This window comes from Peromyscus leucopus, chromosome 2 (genome assembly GCF_004664715.2).
Source record: "Peromyscus leucopus breed LL Stock chromosome 2, UCI_PerLeu_2.1, whole genome shotgun sequence".
NCBI lineage: Eukaryota > Metazoa > Chordata > Mammalia > Rodentia > Cricetidae > Peromyscus > Peromyscus leucopus.
Genome location: NC_051064.1, coordinates 106,193,480 through 106,212,958, shown reverse-complemented (window position 1 = coordinate 106,212,958; position 19,479 = coordinate 106,193,480). Strand labels below are relative to the sequence as shown.

At 43.4% G+C, this 19,479-nt stretch overlaps 1 protein-coding gene across 4 annotated transcripts in view; it reads left to right on the top strand.

Moving 5' to 3' along the window:
* Positions 1-1,143: 1,143 nt before the first annotated feature.
* Positions 1,144-19,479, top strand: part of Slc35d1 (solute carrier family 35 member D1) — a 46,595-nt gene continuing 28,259 nt past the window's right edge. Inside the window, exons 1-8 of one of the 4 annotated variants that reach the window (XM_028887836.2) lie at positions 1,144-1,624; positions 2,194-2,227; positions 2,335-2,421; positions 3,119-3,186; positions 5,071-5,142; positions 5,920-5,988; positions 8,335-8,437; positions 11,757-11,849. In XM_028887836.2, the coding sequence (XP_028743669.1) occupies positions 1,422-1,624; positions 2,194-2,227; positions 2,335-2,421; positions 3,119-3,186; positions 5,071-5,142; positions 5,920-5,988; positions 8,335-8,437; positions 11,757-11,849 (729 nt within the window). In that variant the 5' untranslated portion in view covers positions 1,144-1,421. The remainder of the gene's footprint in view (positions 1,625-2,193; positions 2,228-2,334; positions 2,422-3,118; positions 3,187-5,070; positions 5,143-5,919; positions 5,989-8,334; positions 8,438-11,756; positions 11,850-19,479) is intronic. The other 3 variants (XM_037202756.1, XM_028887853.2, XM_028887844.2) reach the window with 3 other exon arrangements.

The window sequence follows — 19,479 nt, the reverse complement described above, 5'->3', positions numbered from 1 at the left end:
GGTTTTGATGCAGAGGGTGGAGAATGGGAAAGGATTACTTGGTTGATTACTGAGATGGTGAATGTTCTGGGGAGGGTGCCTGGTGATGGTTGCATAACCAAGGATTGCACACCCGAGGATTAAAATGATAAAATGTAGTTTTTACCACAGTTTAAAAAAAAAAAAAAAAAAAAAAACTTAAAGTGATAGAGAATTTGGGGAGATAATTAAAAAACTTTCCTTCCTAATCACTAAAAGTAGGAATGTAATTTCCTTGCTTATTCTTTGGTTTTGTGATGGTACCCTGTGAAAAAAAAAAACAGTACTGGATTTACAGAAGGAGGTGCAGAGAGAGCATCTAATCGGTCTAAGAGCACAGAAAATGTTTCAAAGAGTCCTTGAACCGGAACAAACTTTTTAGGCTCCAAGCACCTTGCTTTTCTTTTTTTCTTTCTTTCTTTTTTATTCTTTCTTTCACTTTTTTCCCCCTTAACCAGTCCACCAGTGGCTTATTTCCATACTTCCCCTTCCACCTACCTATGCCTTTTCTGGATAGATCAACTCAAACAAACAACAACAAAAAAGAATTCCCTCCTTTATCTGCAAAGAAGGGTTCTGTGTTCAGAAGTGCGAGGAGTCTCAGGTTCTGCAGAATGAAATCTTTGTTTACCGCTGAACCACATTTGATATTTTTTTTGTGAACTTCGACCCCCTGCAGGAGAGACCAAAAAGCGCATTCCAGAGAACTGAGGATGCAACAGGGCATCACTTCACGCGTTAAAAGAGAGCAGCGGCACCTCCGGGGTCCGCAGCCGCGGCTCCCGCACAGCCGCTTGCTCCCCGCAGCGGGGGAGGGGGTGACGGGGCGGGGGGGGGGGAGACACCCAGCGCACCCTCGTGCGCAGGCGCGCAGCACTGTGCCCAGCCGCCCCGGCTCAGTGGTCCCCGGGTTGGTGTCCCGGCGGCTCCCGGAGTCCCTGCCCGGTTCTTGCCGGCTCCCCAGCTCCTCTCCAGCACCAGCCCCGCCGCCGAAGCCAAGCGCGGCCCTTCCCTGACCCCGGGAGGCACCATGCCAGGGCAAAGTCCCCGAGGGTGTGAACCCCAGTGTCCCAACCCCTGGGCGGGGACGGGCAGCGGCGGCAGTGCGGGGAAGCTGTGCGGCCAGCACAACCCGCGCAGTCCTGCCGCGAGCCGCCGGGTCCCCCCGGGAGCCTCCGCCGCCACGCTAGGCCCGCACCGAGGAGCCCCGGCTCTCAGGGTCCGCGCCCCGCACCGCCAGGCCCGCGCCCCGCAGCCCGCGCCCCTCCGAGGCCCGCGCCCCCGCACCGCCGGGCCCGCGCTCCTCCTCCGCGCCCCGCACCGTCAGGCCCAGACCCCCGCCGCCCGGCCGCCGGGCGAGCTCCCAGGCCCGCGCCGCCGCCGCCACCGCCGCCGCCGCCGCCATGGCGGAAGTCCACAGACGTCAGCATGCTCCGGTTAAAGGAGAAGCCCCCGCGAAATCCTCCACACACAGAGATGAGGAGGAGCTGGGGATGGCGCCGGCCGAAACGCTGACGGTCTTCCTGAAGCTGCTGGCCGCCGGCTTCTACGGCGTGAGCTCTTTCCTCATCGTGGTGGTCAACAAGAGCGTGCTCACCAACTACAGGTGGCCGGGCTGGCGGGCGGCGGCGGCGGCGGGGACGGGGGTTCGAGCCCACCCGGGGATGCCCCTCGGCTGGCCGCGCTCCCCGCGGCGGGCTGGGGGCTGGGGACCGGGGTAGGCGGGGGTGGGACACAGCGAGGCCCGGGTCCAAGGACCGGCGACCCGCGCGGCTGACAACCTGGGGACCAGCGTGGCTGCACGCCCACGCGCCCGCCGTCGCCACTGTCACGGGGACTCCGGGGCAGAAGTTTGTGGGGTGTGTGTGTATGTTTCCCACCCCCAGATTCATTTAAAAGATTTAAAACCGCTGGCGAGGGATCTCCGCCTTAACTTTCTGGAAAAATATCAGCTGCAGGACGCCGAGGCAAACTGTAAAACGGGACAAGATGAGACAAGTGGCCGCCCTAGGCTACAAAAATCGAAGACTTTATTTTTGGATGAGGGGCAGGCATTGGTGTGGGTTGAATCAAAATGCATTTTAAGGTTGTCAGCGTGGAAGTTGAAATCACTCTACCTTGAGGGCTTTCTGGCCGTTTTCAACCTCTTTCCTTTTCTTTACCCTTTTTTTGTAGATTTCCGTCCTCGCTATGTGTTGGACTTGGCCAGGTTAGTTGGAAGGAATCTTGGGCATTCCGTGGTCTGTGTTTTCAGAACTTCTGTGTGTGTGTCTTTATATGCAGAACAGTGCATCTGTGTGTGTTCTCTGTTTGCAGATGGTGGCCACGGTAGCAGTTCTCTGGGTGGGAAAGGCACTCAGGGTAGTGAAGTTTCCTGACTTTGACAGAAATGTACCTCGAAAGGTAAAAGTGAGAAAGAAGGAATACTTTATTTTTATAAAAAGGAGCCATTCTGTGGCTTAAGGAAAAAAAAAATCAGCGCCTTGCGTATTTAAAACCGCAGTCTAGCCCCATCCCCTCTCCACCAGGGCAGACAGCAGAGCTAAAGAATACAGGTAACAAACAGTGCATGCCAGAGAAGTGCCAGCATCTCTTGAGAATGAAGATAGAAAATCCTTCTGCTTTGATTAAGGAGATTCTGGTAACAGACCTGTCCACTTTAGCCATGATGCTCCTCTGTTATTATTGCTTTTTTTTTTCCCCCCAGAGGAAGGATGTTTTCATATTCCCTATGTTTCTGTGAGACTCCATGTGAGGACTAAATGCTTCCTCTCGTTCTGTGGACATGGGAGTCTCAGGCTCACACAGTATCATATTTTCAAGCAAGTGATGTTTCTGCCTCACGTGGTTGATCATGTTTATATTTCTGTGTCCTTTCTTCCTGCCACCCCCTTCTCCCCCTTTCTGTCAGCAGTGTTGTGTATCAGAGGATAGTTAATGTTGTTTGGGTGTTTCACGGGGGTCAACACTGTTCATGAGAGCTGATCTTACTTTTCAAGTGGAAAGAATTTGACTACATAAACAGAGCTGTTTCTGTTTGAAAGGACTTTGTTGTCACGGCCTTTCTCACTGAGATTTGTTACCCTTTTCACTTTTCCAGACCTTTCCACTACCTCTACTATATTTTGGGAACCAAATCACCGGACTGTTCAGCACAAAGAAACTGAAGTATGGATAACTTTATTTTTCTAGTGGGGTTAAAATAATGTAATCTTAAATACCAATGTCATATTACTGTGTCATGATTGATGTGTGTGTGTGTGGGGGGGGGAGGGTTGACAACAAAAAACACCAGGAAGCTCCCACTGTCAAATAATGAAGATTGGACCCAAGTTTTGGTTTCAAAGTTGTTTATTTGAAGCCAAGGGGTGAATTTTGTTTTGTTTGCCTTCTCACTATTATGTTAGAAGTGTTCAAATATTGTCGGGGGTGCAGTAGGTTTTCTTATTTTTGCAGAGCTGCCGTGGTGAAAGATTTATGCCAGGCTTATAGGATTTTATTTTTTATTTATATATATATATATATGTATGTATTCCAGGTAGGGTCTTACTTTGTAGCCATGGATGACCTGGAACACACCATGTAACCCAGACTGGCCTTGAACTTGTGGTACTCATCTTGCCTCAGCCTCCAGAATGCTGCCCTCGTGTGTGGTTTAGGATTTTACTTCTGTAATACAGTTCATAAACACTGTGTTTTAGGGTGTTTTAGGTGTGTTCCACACAGCAAGTCAGATGATGGACATAAGAATTTCCACAGCTTTGCTTTTAACACAAAGCGGCTAAAGTCTGATGGAATCTTGACATAAGCATGATTACTACGTCAACCCTGACTGTGTAACTGGAGAGCCATTCACTTTTAGAAAGGAGCAGTAGTTGTACTCTATGGCAATGCTACCCAGTACCCGCTTACCTCCTAGTTCTTGGCTTCTGACTTTGCGGTGGTGTGTGTGTGTGTGTGTGTGTGTGTGTGTGTGTGTGTTAAATACACAGTGGGAAACAGTTTAGCAGAAACCTACATGAGCCAAATGAAGCCCTGACATAGTAAATGATTGTGAACAGTATGGAGGGGGGCTGGAGAGATGGCTCTGTGGTTCAGAACACTGGCTGCTCTTTCAGAGGACCTGGCTTCAGTTCCTAGCATTCACACCAGGCAGCTCACTTGAGATCCGACACTCACTTCTGGCCTCTTCAGACACCATGGGCATGCGCATACCCACACATATGTATGTAAAATTAGAAATAAAATCTTAACACAAAAACAAAATGGAGATCCATGAGGATCAGAGGCAAAGAAGTTTTTGTATTCTCCTTTCTGATTCTTTTTAAACCAAGAACCCTGAGAGAATGACCAGAATAACTCTGGGGAGAGTTCCTAGGAAGTCAGATTTGTCACGGAAAGGGAATCCTTTTCCATCTCATTACCCACTTGGAAAGAGATACAGGCCTACAGCAAAGTGCTGCTTATATAAAATTTGCTTTTTTAAAACAATCCATTGTCATCTATGCATTCACACTCTGCCTTTGATTGGCAGACAAGAAGGAAGCATTTTAGAGTGAAATATATTCAGAAATTCTTATATTGTAAGAGGCCGGATGTTTGATTAATGCAAGCAAACTGCTCTAAGAATTTAGAGGAATGTCCATAAAAACAAGTGTTTCATGGGTAAGATTTTCATAGACATTTTCTTAGTGGTCTAGAGAGTAAGAAGGGAAGTTAGGCCAGTGAGGAAGAAAGAAATAAGAAGAAAGAAAGAAATATTAAAGACTAATGTGGACTGGAGTCAGGCTGTTTGCATAATTTTCAGAGTGAAACTTAAAAGCATATATTATTAGCCTGTGATAATAGATGCATGGTTTTACCATTTTGTAGTTAATGTTTTAAAGGCTTTTAAATAAAAAATATTTCTCCAGGCAAACGAGGTTAATCAGCATGGAACTTGCATACAGTCGGAAAGAGATTAGCATTGTTTAAAACTACCGATTTGTAGAATTGTGGTTTACAATTACACACTTTGAAGCTTTATTTCACCTGCTTGCTTTTCTTTTCCAGCTTGCCCATGTTTACAGTTCTGAGACGGTTCTCCATTCTGTTTACAATGTTTGCTGAAGGAGCTCTACTCAAGTGAGCTTTATTTGTAATATATTGTCCTTGTTTATAAGACTGTCATTGTTATTTATGTGCATGTGTTTATGTGGATATTTGCCTGTGTGTGGTTGTTTGAGACTAGGTGAAAGTGTTGCGTTCAGTTGCTGAAGTTGTAGGCAGTTGTGAGCAGCCTAATGTGGGTGCTAAGAATTTTCACTCAAGAGCCATCTCTCCAGCCCCATATGTTTATTCTTTAAATACTTTTAAACACCTTGAAAAGATGTCCAGGATATGTGAAATATTAAATTATCTGTCTTGCTTCTACTTTAAGTTTTGAAAGCTTAAACAGGCTGATTACCTTGCTATCAAGAATTAATGTAGTTGGGAAGGTTACAGACCTCAGTTAGAAAACTGCCCAAACATGGGATATGCCATCTAGAATTATTTTGTCTGTTGCTACCATTGGGCAAAGCCAGGTCAGAATCTTAGGTATAGATTTTAAATAGTGTTCATGTCTTGGCTACTCTACTGCAAATGTGTGTGACCTTTTTCTACTTAAAAGAAACTTTGACATGAAAATTCTAACTCAGTGATAATAAACAAATGGTATGAATAAGAGAGAACTGGGTATAGTTATTTCTGTAACAAAAGGAGTTTTTACCCCATCTTTTAAATACCTAGTTTCTTGGAAATATTCAGAATGTGATTGTATTTGGGTTTTTTGAGGAGAACATTCCCTTTGTTTTGTCATTGATGTAAAATGAGTCTACATGGATAAAGTCACATGTGTGTATATTTTAAATTATTTTGTAGGAAGACTTTCTCCTGGGGTATTAAGATGACTGTGTTTGCAATGATTATTGGAGCATTTGTAGCTGCCAGGTAAGATGTGAGCCTATAGAGCTTGTTATTATCAATAGTTATTAATTTAAATCTTAAACATCTGAAAATTACTCAAAAGACTTCCAGTATTAAGTCTTCTGGGCTATATTAGATCAAAGCTAGAGAAATGGAGATTTGGAGGATTCCTAAAGTCAATTTATGTAATTTAGGATTTGATATTGTCTTCCACTTGCTGAGCACATACCACATCTCATGCCACACAGTATATTGGGCATGGACACATTTATGTATTCTTTTCAATTCTGAGGGATATGGTGTTTCTGTTTTATAGTAGAAGGAACTCTTCTGTAACTCTCAAGGGCTAAACCAACTCTGTGTGAAATCAGGTCTGTGATTTTATACCATGTGAATCCTTTCACTTTGTATGCTATTAAAGAAAGTAATATCTGCCCTTCTGTGAGACGAGGCAAAGAGCAATGAATCTTTTTCCCTTGTGGAAAAGGAATAGAAGCATTGCCTCTTTTGGCCTTGCTGAGGACGTATCACAAATGTCTATTACATTGCTAAAGCTTTTCCAATTTTTTTAAAGGTTTAGTTTTAAAATATCTAGAGGGAGGCGCAAGGTAATGATGCACTTTTAAGATGAGAAAAACATGAATTACCCTCCTTTGAAGATGACATATTGTATACATTTGCAGGCAGGCAGGAGGGAAGAAGGTAGGCAGGCATGGGGAAAAAACATACATACCCAGAGACTGAAAATTGGAAGGGTGTCTCGGAGCCTTCTAGACATGGTCCCCAGCTCGGGGTGTGTAGGTAGATCTGCTTGTGCTACAAACTTGTTTCCCTTTGGGAACCCATTGTGCGTCTTGGGCTCGTTAGATATGCTTTCATCATATGCCTGTGGCGTAAGTGTATGCGGTGGGGGTGTCGACATCTAATTCGATCTTACATTAAATCTCCAAGCGGAATCCCACTCTTTTTAGAAACATATTGTTTTATTACATTTATTTATTTTGGGTGTGTGTACATGTGCCACAGGGTGCATGTAGGGAGGTCAGAGGACAACTTGTGGCAGTCTGTTCTTTCCTTCCACTGTGTGGGTCCCGGGAATAGGACTCAGATTATCAGAGTTGGTGGCAAGTGCCTATACCAGGTGAGCCATCTTGCTGGCCCCTGAAATTCCATTCTTGGGAAAAAACAAAGAGGGCAGTGTCACGGTTCCTGGAGTTTGGAGCTGAGTCCCTTTCCCTCTGACTGCCTTGCTCCGTTTTAGCAATAACGAGTTCAGTAACTCCACATACCTTTCTTAGAGGTGCCACACTGAACTCTGTGTATTCTAAAGTATTTCCTTGGTGTCAGTGAGCCAAAATCGTGCTGAACAGCAGGGCCTCCTTGCATCTCACTTTGGCCTGATGCTGCAGTGAGCTCGAGGATTTCCTTTCCTAGTTCAGCCACGAGGATGTAGTGTCTTTACAGAGCCAGAGGACTTGAGGGTGTCAGAACACACTGCAGGTAGGTCAGATTTTCATTTATGGCTTACATTTACTGAGTTCTTGTGAGAATCACTCTCCTAAAGTGCAGGAACTTGGTTCTCTTGATCTCACTAGTTACACCTTGTCACTTCATTGAGCAGTTATTTAAGCACTTAAGTTCTCAGGACTTGCTTATATACTTTTGTGGTTTGATATCAGAATTATCATCCATATCTCAGAAATTCTACCCAGTGACAAGTTAGTCCTATCTTGGATATGAATCTTTGAAAAAAAAAAAAAAAAAAAAAAAAAAAAAAAAAAACGGCTTGTTCACAGCTCCATCCGTTGACTTCCTGTCTTTGAAACCAATGCCTTCTGCTTTTATAGATTGGGTGATGATGCTTGCTTGCTTGTTGTCTGACTTTGAATTTAGAGCAGTATACAATGAACCAAAATGTTTAGTGTGTGTGTGTGTGTGTGTGTGTGTGTGTGTGTGTGTGTGTGAGAGAGAGAGAGAGAGAGAGAGAGAGAGAGAAAGAGAGAGAGATTTGTTTGTTCTGAGATAGGGTCTTAACTGTGTAGTCCAGGTTGTCCTGGAGCTCAAACCATAGCCCACACTGACCTTAGCTCGTGACCCTTCTGCTACAGCCTTCTAAGTGCTGGTATGACAAATGTGTGCCATGATGGCTGGCTGGCTGTATGATTGACTCTTTGTGGTGACATGTGTAAGCACGGATGTTTCTCATAAAATTGCCAAATGTGGCCAGGCCTTAGGAAGTGCTGGTAGCTGGTAAAATGCGTAAGGCTGCCTGGACGTGGACATGTTGCTGCAAGTACTTTAGGCCAGACCTGTTTAAAATCAACTGCATGTTTTTAAAGGTGATCTTAAAGTGTTGCTTTTGTTCTACAGCTCTGACTTGGCATTTGATCTGGAAGGATATGTTTTTATTTTGATCAATGATGTCCTGACAGCAGCAAATGGTGCATATGTGAAGCAGAAGTTAGATTCAAAAGTAAGTAGAACTCTACAGCTTCTCCATCGGATGCTCACTGATGGTGGGAAAGTGTGGGATAAAGAAACATACTTTGGAGGGTTGGGGAAGGACATAGGAGCTCTCTGAAGGTAGTGTGTATATGTGTTCATGCTAATGTAATAAATTTATGTTTGCCAGGCACTGTGGCTCAGGCCTGTAATCTCTGAGGGAGGTGGATAGCCCCACATTCAAAGCCTGCCTAGGTTGCATAATAGGCCAACTACAAAGTAAAACACTAGCTTCAAAAAAAAAAAAAAAAAGAAAGAAAGAAAAAGAAAAGAAAAGGAAAAAGATGTTGAAATCTCTTTAAATTAAATTGGGTTGTAATGCTGGCTTTTCTAGAAGAAAATTGTGTGTAAATATTGACTTAGAATGAGGTGGGTGAAATAAGAAATGTCCACAGAGAAAAGTGTCGTCATGATTGTGGTTGTGTTCTAGAAGACTGGGTGAGGGACCTAAAAGAAATACAGGGAAGTTGGGGCAGTTGTGAGGGAAGTGAGTCCTGGAAAAGGCTGTGGAACTTGGATGCCTTTGAAAGCCGGGGAGCCCTGGGCTTGCTCCCAGAGAGCACTGCATCCCTGGGTCAGACCTCAGGTGTGTACTCAGCTTTTTGTCTTCCACTGGCCGTGTGTGCACATGGGGGCTTTCCACACTTCTGTCTGCTTGGCCCCTGTCTGCTTTACACATAGACACGTTCAGTATTTGAGTCCTTTTTCGTTTGCTGCATTGTGAGGTTAAGTTACTGGAAGAAAACAGCTGTCTGGAGTTCAGCTTTCTCTGTCGTAGAGCTCTTAGTGAAGGGGGCTTGTCCTTAATTTCATAATGAGCCTTGTGAGGGCTCACATCGATATTCATCTCAGATGTCACCCTCTTTTTTCCTGAGCAGCTGATATATGTTTATCTCATAACTGAAGCTTGTAACCGATGTGTGTTCCTGCTCATGTTTTATCTCAGTAAGATGGCTTCATCCACTTGCTTCGTAGTCTGTATAGTATTTCTGAAAATTACTTCCAGTTCTTTCTGGAGCTCAGATGACAAGCAAAAGCAAATGTCCCACTCAGTAATGGTGATCCTGGTGGATTCCTGGTTGTTCTAGTTTTGAGGTGGTTTTCCATTGGCCAGGATTTTGCCTTTCCCCCAGAAAAGAAGAGTATAGATTATGTGGCTGTCCCTGCAGGTTTCCTCAGAGCTTTTTTTTTTTCCTCCACTGAAGACACTACAGATTTATGGCTAACACTTTCTGTAAAATGCCTGCTTTTCCTTCTCCACTTACCTACTTTGATGTCTGTGTGTCTGTGTGATTACATTTTAATTGGAGTTACTAGCAACCATTTTTCATCCTTTTTAAAAAAGAGGAAGGAGAATAGCAATTTGGCCTCACCTCGATTTTACCCTTAGCTCCTTTGCTGTTTTAAAAGTAGACACGAAGGCGGGACTGCCATGAGCCGGCGGCTTCAGCTCTCTGAAGCCGTGCTGCCCAGCAGTCCTCTGTGATGATGGAAATCGTCTCTGCTCTCATTAGAGACGTGACTTCTGGGAATGGGAAAAGTGATTGGTAGAGGTGAGAAACTAAATTAATGGTTTTGTGTAATAATTATAATTGAATTAGCTTCATATGGCCAATGACTACTGTTTTGGACAACACAGTCTAGAATACATTCCAGAACATAGGACAAAATAAAGGTTTCAGAGTATTTTTGTCTTAGAAGAGAGCTCTTCAGTTCCACACTTAGAAATGGCTTTAGACTTATATTAAAACTCTAAAGCTTCTGGGCAGTGGTGGCATGCACCTTTAATCTCAGCTCTCAGGAGGCAGAGGCAGGTGGATCTCTATGAGTTCAAGGCCAGCTTGGTCTACAAAGTGAGTTCCAGGATAGCCAGGGCTACACAGAGAAACCCTGTCTTGAAAAACCAAAAACAAACAAATAAACCTCTATGGGTCTAGGGTATAGCTAGGTTGATTTCGTTGGAGATGGGTTTTTTAATTACTCAATTAATTTTGAGACATGGTCTCACTATGCAACCCTGGTTGGTCTAGAACTTGCTATATAGTCTGGCTTTGAACTCACAGAGGTCTGTGTGTCTTGGCCTCTTGCATGCTGGAATTAAAGGCATGCGCTATCATTCCTAATGTAGCTTAGTATTGCTTGCCTAATATGCATGAAACCCTTCATTTAATCCCTATACCATATGAGCCTGAGTCTCAGAACTCTAGAATTGGAGACAAAAGGGTCAAGTGTTCAGCCTTGTCCTTAGCTATATAGTGAGTTTGAAGCCTGAAGTGTTTAATCTAATTATTCCTTATCAATAAAAACTTGGGAGTCAGATAGCGGAGAAAGAACCTGAATGATAAGAGAAGTGATAAGAAGTGACCAGTTGCCTCCTCTCTCTTTCCTTCCTCCATCCAAATGGGCCAGGAGTCTTTCTAAGCCCCACCCTATTACTTCCTGTGTCTCTCTATATGTCCTCAGTCCTCCAAAACCTCTATGGCTAATTTTGGTCAGCTAAAAGCTAGCTCTGCCCTCTGATTCAAACTAAACTTTATTGGTAGTCTTGAGAGTGTCAAAATGCAATCAAAATATCCCACAACAGAAACCAGCCTGAGATATATGAGACTCTGTCTGAAAAAAAAAAAAAAAACCTTTGGAATCTGGGTGTGTTAGCAGCATTGTAACCTGAACACTCAGGAGGCTGAACCAAGACACTTGTGAGTTCAAGGCCAGCCTGTACTGTGTAGCAACAGCTGATACACTTGCAGTGTCCTAAGGGAGAATGACATTTAAAATCATTAGAATGCGAAGGGAGCGATGAAGAGTGTGGGCATTTGTGTTTTGTCATTTGTCAGTTACGTGGTTGGTGTATCTGTGTTTGTGCATCCTGCACACCCTCTGCTCCAGGCTAGTTCACGTTCTGGGTCCTGGGCACCTGTTGTGTGGTCTCACTGTTGATCTTTTCCAGGTACTACACAAAGAGGCACAGCTTTCTGATGATACTTGCAGTTATAACTTATCCACTATTTGGTTTAACCTAGGGCCAGTGTGATCACACTGGTTTTAGTAAATCAGAATTGTAACTTTCAGGCCTGCTTATAACCATGGGCCAGTCAGCTTGAGTCCTAGGACAGAAAGACCTGGGCCTGCATTTCAGACTTGAATGTGATTTATTTAAATTAAGACACTTTTTAACTTTAAAAACCATCTAGCATAATATGCATATGTAATTGTGCTAATAATCTATGTATATTTAAATATACTTATCTGCTAGAACCAGCTGAAATAACTAATTGTTTACTACCTAGGAGCTGGGAAAGTATGGTCTGCTCTATTACAATGCACTGTTTATGATTCTTCCTACCCTGGCCATTGCATATTTCACAGGAGATGCACAAAAGGTAGGACTTTGTAATTATGGGTTATTTATTTACTGTTTATGATCAAAAGTTAGACTTTTGGGTTGTTGGAAAGAGATGTGCGTATTAAGTGACCACAAACTGGAATTTACTCTTTAGATCCTTAGTCTGCTGATGTCATGCTAACCTGCCTTCTTGGCATAAACATTTTAAATATTAAAATGGCTCAGACTAGGTCTCTGTGCTAGGACAGAGAAAGAAAAGTTTATTTTAAAAACACTGTTGATTGATTGATTTTTGTACATGTATACTGTGTTTTGATCGTATACACCTTCCCCTTATCCTCAATTATCCCCTCCCACTCTTGCCTATCCCTTCTTTCAAACAAGATCCCCTCCTGTTGTGTGTGTGTGTGTGTGTGTGTGTGTGTGTGTGTGTGTGTGTGTGTGTTCATGTTCCACTGAGAATAATTAGGTGTGCTTGCAGGAGTATGGGTCAGGGGTTATTTATTGGGCAGTTACCTGTGGCTACACTTCTACACTGCTGCCCTCCTTCCTGTAGCTGTTAACTGCCAGTGGGTACTCAGGAAGAGGTGAGACCTTTTGAACTCCTCCCTCATCCAGGATGGGTTGTTGAAGGGCCGGTATATATGTGCAGATGTGTGTGGTGTGACCACAGTTGCTGTGTGTTGAACATCACAATGGCCGTGTGTCCAGAAGTGCTTCAGAGCACTCCTCCCCACCCGCTGGCTCTTAGATTGTATCCAGCTCTCTTTCATGTATTCCCTGAGGCTTGGACAGAGGAATTTTCACATTTTTATTAATCTGTAAAAGAGGAATGGAAGCAAACTATCCCTGAAAAATAAAAAATTCTGAAGTATTGAAACTCTTGGAGACTCTGGAGTTCTGTTTCTTTGACAGGTATTTTCTTTGCTTAAATCCCACCATGGCTCCCCATCACCATTAGGAGGGGTTCAGCATTGCATGGTGCCTTGACCAGATCAACAGCAATTTATATAGTAGTCTACCAATTTGATGCAAAAATTTACTTAAATAAATCCAGAATAGAATAGCAAAATCAATCCTAGAGAATTTTTCTGTAGAATATGCCCATATTTATAGAACAGCTGGTATTATATTGTTAGAAAGCACACAGTTTTGCAAACCAGACAGAAATCAAAATTCTCCCAGGGATATCTGCCCCAGGGCTCTGCCTCTTGAACCTGAACTTCAGAATAAATATGTTGGTTGTGCTTTCTTAGGGCAGCAGACCATGTATTAATGAGAACTTGAACAGAAGCTTTTGAAATTAAACTATTCAAAAATTCTTGAAGCTGAGACAGAATTTTGGCAACGTATGAAGCTTTTTGTTTTGCTCTTTTTTTCAAGACTAACTTTTTTTAAAAAGATTTTATTTATTATCTGTACAATGTTCTGCCTGTATGTATGCCTGCACACCAGAAGAGGGCAGCAGATCTCATTATAGATGGTTGTGAACCACCATGTTGTTGCTGGGAATTGAGCTCAGGACCTCTGGAAGAGCATCCAGCCAGTGCTCTTAACCTCTGAGCCATCTCTCCAGCCCCAAGACTAATCTTTTTTTTTTTTTTTTTTTTTTTTTGGTTTTTCGAGACAGGGTTTCTCTGTGTAGCTTTGCGCCTTTCCTGGAACTCACTTGGTAGTCCAGGCTGGCCTCGAACTCACAGAGATCCTCCTGGCTCTGCCTCCCGAGTGCTGGGATTAAAGGCGTGCACCACCACCGCCCGGTCAAGACTAATCTTTTAAAGAGCTATCTCAAGTCATTCTAAATATAGGAATAGATGTTCTAATGAACTATGGCCTGACTACTAGCAAGCCTAAACATGGCCTCAAAGTAGAAATTACTGTTGCTTTGACTAATGATGTTAAATAATTATTCTGTGACTTTGAAGAAAATGGGATGAGAAACTAACATTTCCTGAATCTTTATTGTGTACTGGTCACTTACATGAAATATAATCTAGCTTTCTTAATAGCTGTAGGAAGCTTAAGTTATCCCTATTTTGTTAATGTGGGAAGAGGTTCAGGACATTGAAAATTTTGCCTAAGGTCATACTGTTGGGAGATAAGACTCCTTCTGAAGGCCCATGGTCTATAGAGATCTGCCCCTTCTAGTAGACTCTGGCTGAAGCAGCTTTTACTCTTGAGATTTAGAACAAAGGTGTAATAGATAATAACCTGTCCCTCAGGACAGCACAGATGGCTCCAAGTCTCAAGGCCAATGTGTACTTGAGACAGCTGTAAGTATTAACATGTTTGTGTATACTAAGAACTTAAAGAAGATGCAATTTCCATCAGGTGTTGACAAGTATCTTGTAGCTACTTGGAACTATTAGCCAAAGGAGGTATGTTTTCATTCCAAAATGATGACAGTTTGTATAGAAGTTATAATATAATTTGTGCATATTTCAAAGTTCAGTAGCACTTTAATCTCAGGATTCAGGAGGCAGAGGCAGGTAAATCTCTGAGTTCAAGGCCAACCTGGTCTGTAGAGCCAGTTCCAGGGCAGCCAGGAATCCTGTCTCAAAAACAAGGGGGAAAAATAACCAGAAAGAAAGAAACCCAAATAGATCAAAATTCAGTAGCTCACATGTAGTTTGAATATTCCAGTATGGCTAAGCATGTTTATTCATAGTGTGAAAAGTTAATTTACCACATACAGTAGGACTAGATTTGTTTTCCTCTTCTCTTATGTCTTTAGTCAGGACAGTACATTTGTGTTTTCTTTTTACTGTTTTATTTTTCTAATCACACTGTCAGATACAGGTCAAGAGAATATATTTTAGAACACTGATTTTGATGAGTATCAGTTCACCTAAAGATTTTCAAATTGGGATGATAAGGGTGAGTATAGAAGTGGAACTCACTGCTTTGTAGTCATATCCCGTTGTGTTTTGCATTTCACATGTTTAGTTTCACTTTTGCTATTAATTAATACAGGTCTTATTAAACATTTATTGGGGTAAAAATAGATACTGGCCATGCTGTTTTCTGTAACACCCTCTGCTTCTTGCCCTTCTTGTTGTCAATATTGTCATATAGGGAAGTGTTACCTGTTTCACTGTGTTGGACTTGGGTAACAAGAGAAAAGAGGATGAACTCACTGATATTCTTCCCTTTGAGGAGCATTTAGTCTTTCTGGGGAGCAGACCCACTAACATCAGAACTATACACTGGTGTAGGTTCTCGGGGAGAATTGTTTGGGGAAATCTTGTGTCTTTTTATTGGGGTTAAGATAGATTTTTTTCCATGTATATTTAGTTTATTTCATGTAAATGAAATAAGAACATGTATGATGTAAGTAATGGTGTTGTGGTATGAATTAGATTTGAAGCTTAGGATGTGATCTTAACTTTGTGTTCTTAAATTCCCATGTATCTTTCAGACAAGTCACTATTTCATTTTATTTCAGAGCATCTTTCCTGTGTTAAGAGAGTTTTGTGTTAACGTCTCTTAAAGATGTGTAAGAAAGCTAGCTTAATGTTTACCACACAGGCGAGGTATCTGGTGTGAATCTGAGGTGGTGTAGGATCTAGTACTCAAGTGCATGCCTGTCAGAAAGTCTCATCTGTGTTCAGGTCAGGGGAATTGGTGTGAGCTGAAACAGCAGTGTTCCGGTAAAGCTAGTTCCTAGTTCCTAGTTCCTAGCCTTCCTCCCTCAGCAGCCACCTCCCCTTCTCATCTCATCTGTAGGCCTGGATGGCCTAGACCTTGGTGGGAACATCAGGCTGCCCTTGAACTGAGAGCAGTTCTCTTGCCTCTACCTCCTAGTACTGGGGTTGTGGTTGTGTAACACCATACCTGGCTGGTTCTTGGTTTTCTTGCCTGCCATATACAACAAGAAATGCTAACCTGTTTGGAGGCTTGTTTTAGAGACATGACTCAGAGCAGTGACTTAGAACAGTGATTGTTAGGTGGAGCCAAGATGACCTAAGGCATCCTTAGGACCCAAAGCATATTACAGGACATTGACTGACACACTGTCAGTCATACTTGTCCGAAGGCTTGTTTCAAGGGGTCCATGATAAAGTCTAGGATATGTAGCAGATTTCAGGTGCTTAGTAAGTTGGGCTCATTGTCAGTTTGTGTCTTTTGTGGGCGTACTTTCTGTGTGTGTATGTGTTTGTAGGGGGGTGGTGGTGGTGAATAAATGTGTATATATGTGTCTACTTTCTATAGAATTGATGCTTCATGTGTATGACACTTTATCTTTAAGGCTGTTGGCAAATAAACAGTTTGAGCCTTCTGGCTGGAAGTCATACTTTACCTGTAGGGTATGATGCGTTGTACCTGACAAGATGCTTCATAAATAATTTTCCTTGATCCTTGTTAAATACTCTGAGGAGGGTTGTTAACCGGTTTACAGAAGTTAGGGGGATTCTCAAGGATGTACAGTGATAGTATTTAGATTAGAACCTCTCTGATGCCTGCAGAGAGCCCTGGCTTATGTGCCTGGCTGCATGTGTCTCTCACAGCTATCTGCTGCACCTGCTGTATTTCTGGCTGGTTTGGGACTTCCACGTAGGACCTTCTTCCAGGACAGTGCAGGAAGCACCTCAGTGCCGCTGAAAGAGTGAGACCAGAGCAGAGTCTGCACCATGTCTAGCCCTTATTTGCTCACAGCCATAGCATTGTTGTTCTTTGATGATTAAGTGCTTACGTGCCGGTTGCTGTTGTGAAAAGAAAGACCACGTACCTGCTGAAATGGAGCTGTTGATTCCAGTAGGTGAGAGAGATTGTACAGGAATCATGTAGTAAGAGCTGTGAAGAGAAATCAGTTGAAGAGGGAATGATGAGAAAGTGCTATTTTGAAAATGATGGTTAGGGGAAAAAAAAAATCTCACCTGAGCAGACTCTGAAATAAATGGACTGAGAAATAGTTTATATGTCTCTGGAGAGTAACCTGGGCACAAGCAAAAGCAGATTCTGAGCCTTGAGGAGCTTAGCACTGTCTGAGTTAGTAAAAACCAGGAAAGGTAAGGTGGGCCCTTACTGAGGTGGAGGAGGGACCGGAAGGTTCGGTCCAGGTAGAACTCACAGTGAGCCCAGGATGGCTGCAGGAGCAGATCCAAGGCTAGAAGATGGACGGCTGAGAAGCCAGAGACCTGGGGAAGCTCTGCTTTTCCTGAACACAGAAACTAGTGCTGAAGAGGACCCGGGTCTCTGTTCCTTCCTGCTCAGTCTAACTTAGACTTTGATCTAGACACAGGCATCTGGAGTTTCTTCTGCAGGCAGGAAGAAGTCGAGAAGAGTTTGACTGTAATTTGAAAAATACAGAAGACTGACAGCCTCCGGTCCCACTGTTGATCATTGCCTGCCTGTGTATAAGTCCTCTCGGTGCTCTCACTCTGCTTTGTCACGTGGGAATGAGTCACTAGATAGGACCATGCTGAGCAAAAGGTATGCTGGTCTGAACACTAACTAGGCTCTGTTCGCACAGCTGGTGTGAGCCAGCGCCTGAGACAGTCAGGGCTGATAAACTGCTCTTACCACTAGACCCCAGAGCCACATGGTACAGGGATGTTCACATTTTCTTGGGCTATCTAAATAAAGAAACTCTGGAAAAATAGAAACCAATAAAGTAACCCAAACCTCTTTTTTAATGCATGTGTGTAGGAACAGGGTAAGTATATATTTTTTCTATTGTGGAACCATGCAAAAGTACTTAAAAACTATACTTTATAAACTGGACCATAAGAAAAAGTATTCTGCAATGCACCTTAAATTTAAAAATAACTAGGGCAGGTGGGACAAACCAAATTGTTCTCATTACTCAATAATAAGGCCAGAAAGCAAACTGACACCAAGTCCGATCAGGCAGGGAGACTTATTTTTTCACTAGCAGTCTAGGGAGAGGGCTCTGAAAGGTCAGTCCCCAGAGAGGCAGGAGTGGACACAGCTGGTGATGCTGTGGGCATAGAATTTAAGTAACATTTGGAGGCTCAGACACCCTAAAGTTCTGTATAAATTACAAGACAAGATCCAACTGAAAACTCATCCCAGGGAGCACATAGTACAAGGGTTGAAATCAGACTCCTGTGTGTGTGGCTCTGTTCCTCCCCTCCCTTCTCCTTTCTCCTTATTTGCAAAATCTTGGGATTGCTAGAAAGGAAAGGACCAATATACTTAGCACTTAGTTTTGGAAAAGATGCATCTTACAAAATACTCTGAAAAAACAAAACAACTACAACTAAAACTAACACATACCGAGACTTGGTTTGCACCTGTAATCTCAGAATTTGGGAGGCTGAGACAGGAGGATGGGCCTGAATTTGAGGCCTGCAGTGTGGGACTGTCTCAAAATTGGCCAGCCAACCAACGGCTAGCCATTGTGGAAGCAGGAGGATAACGAGTTCAAGACCATCCTTGGCCACATACTGAATATGAGACTAGCCTGGACTATATGAGACCCTGTATGCTATATAGAAATCGTCTTCCTGTTATTTAAAAAAAAAAAAATCTAATAACATAGGTGAAAATAGAATGGGTATCATTTTACTAGTGATTTTCTAGAGCGTTTATGCCCTGAGCTGCCGCCGCCAAAAGGAACGCAGCAGCACAAAGCCAGCATTGAAAGTGGCCAGGGTTGGGCTTGGCTTCCTGGCAGCACACTCGGCTGGGTGTTCTCAGGTACCTGTGGAAAAACAGACCCTGCTGTGGACCTCACAAGGCCACGGCTGGAGCCCTGGCATGGTATGACGTCTTCATTATGTTGCTGCTTGAGTGGCCTGGCTCAGAGGAGTTCAAGGAAGAGTTGCTGTCCAGGTCTAAGTAATTACTAACCATTACTTCATTACTAAGTAATGAAGCCTTTCAGGCTCCCCAGTTAGCCTGTTTGAGTTACTGAGTTTCTTTAGGATCTCTCTGTGGACCACACAGGTTGATTTCTTTTTGAGACCCTGTGGTATTTCCTCCTTAAGAGACAGATCTCTTATTTCTAGGCTTTGGTGTTCTCCTTGTAAAACAAGTGTGTTGGATCAGGAATTCTTTACATATGTAGGGATGGTTCTTTCTCAGCTTGCATGTTCCTTAGCTGTTCTTGTCTTTGAGGTGGTGCCTTCTAAACTCGGAGCAGTGACTCAGTAGGTCAGGTGGGACATGCTTTGCTACCACACGTAAGTGTATAGGTATTAGAGCCCCGAGGGCAGAGAGGAAGTCGTGAACCAGTCTGGGCTCTAATTTCCCATGTAAGCCAGGAGCAGGGGCAGAGGGAGAGAGGTTGTCGCAGATGAAGTGTGCTGTGGAGTAGGTGGGTAGCCCGGAGCACTGCCCTCGGCCTAACTTTCCTGAGGTCAGGAGAGAACTGTGGAGATCGTTTGTACGGCCATCACCCTTCTGTCTTGGCAAGGAATTCCCTGGCAGTTTACTTCTGGGTTAGGATTTGAGCTGTCTTCTCAGTAGTTTTCCAAGTGCAATGCTATCATTCCCACAGTTCTTGCTTAAATTTATAGTGCTTATTTATATGGTTTATTTATTGTGTGACAGTTTCATAATGTGTACAATGTATGTTGATCATTTCTATCCCCTACTTCCCCTCTCACTCTCCATGGACACTCCTTAGCATGTCCCCTTTCCACTGCCATGTCCCCCCTCTACCCCTCTCTCTCTCTCTTTTAAATTCGTGCTGCCTGCCA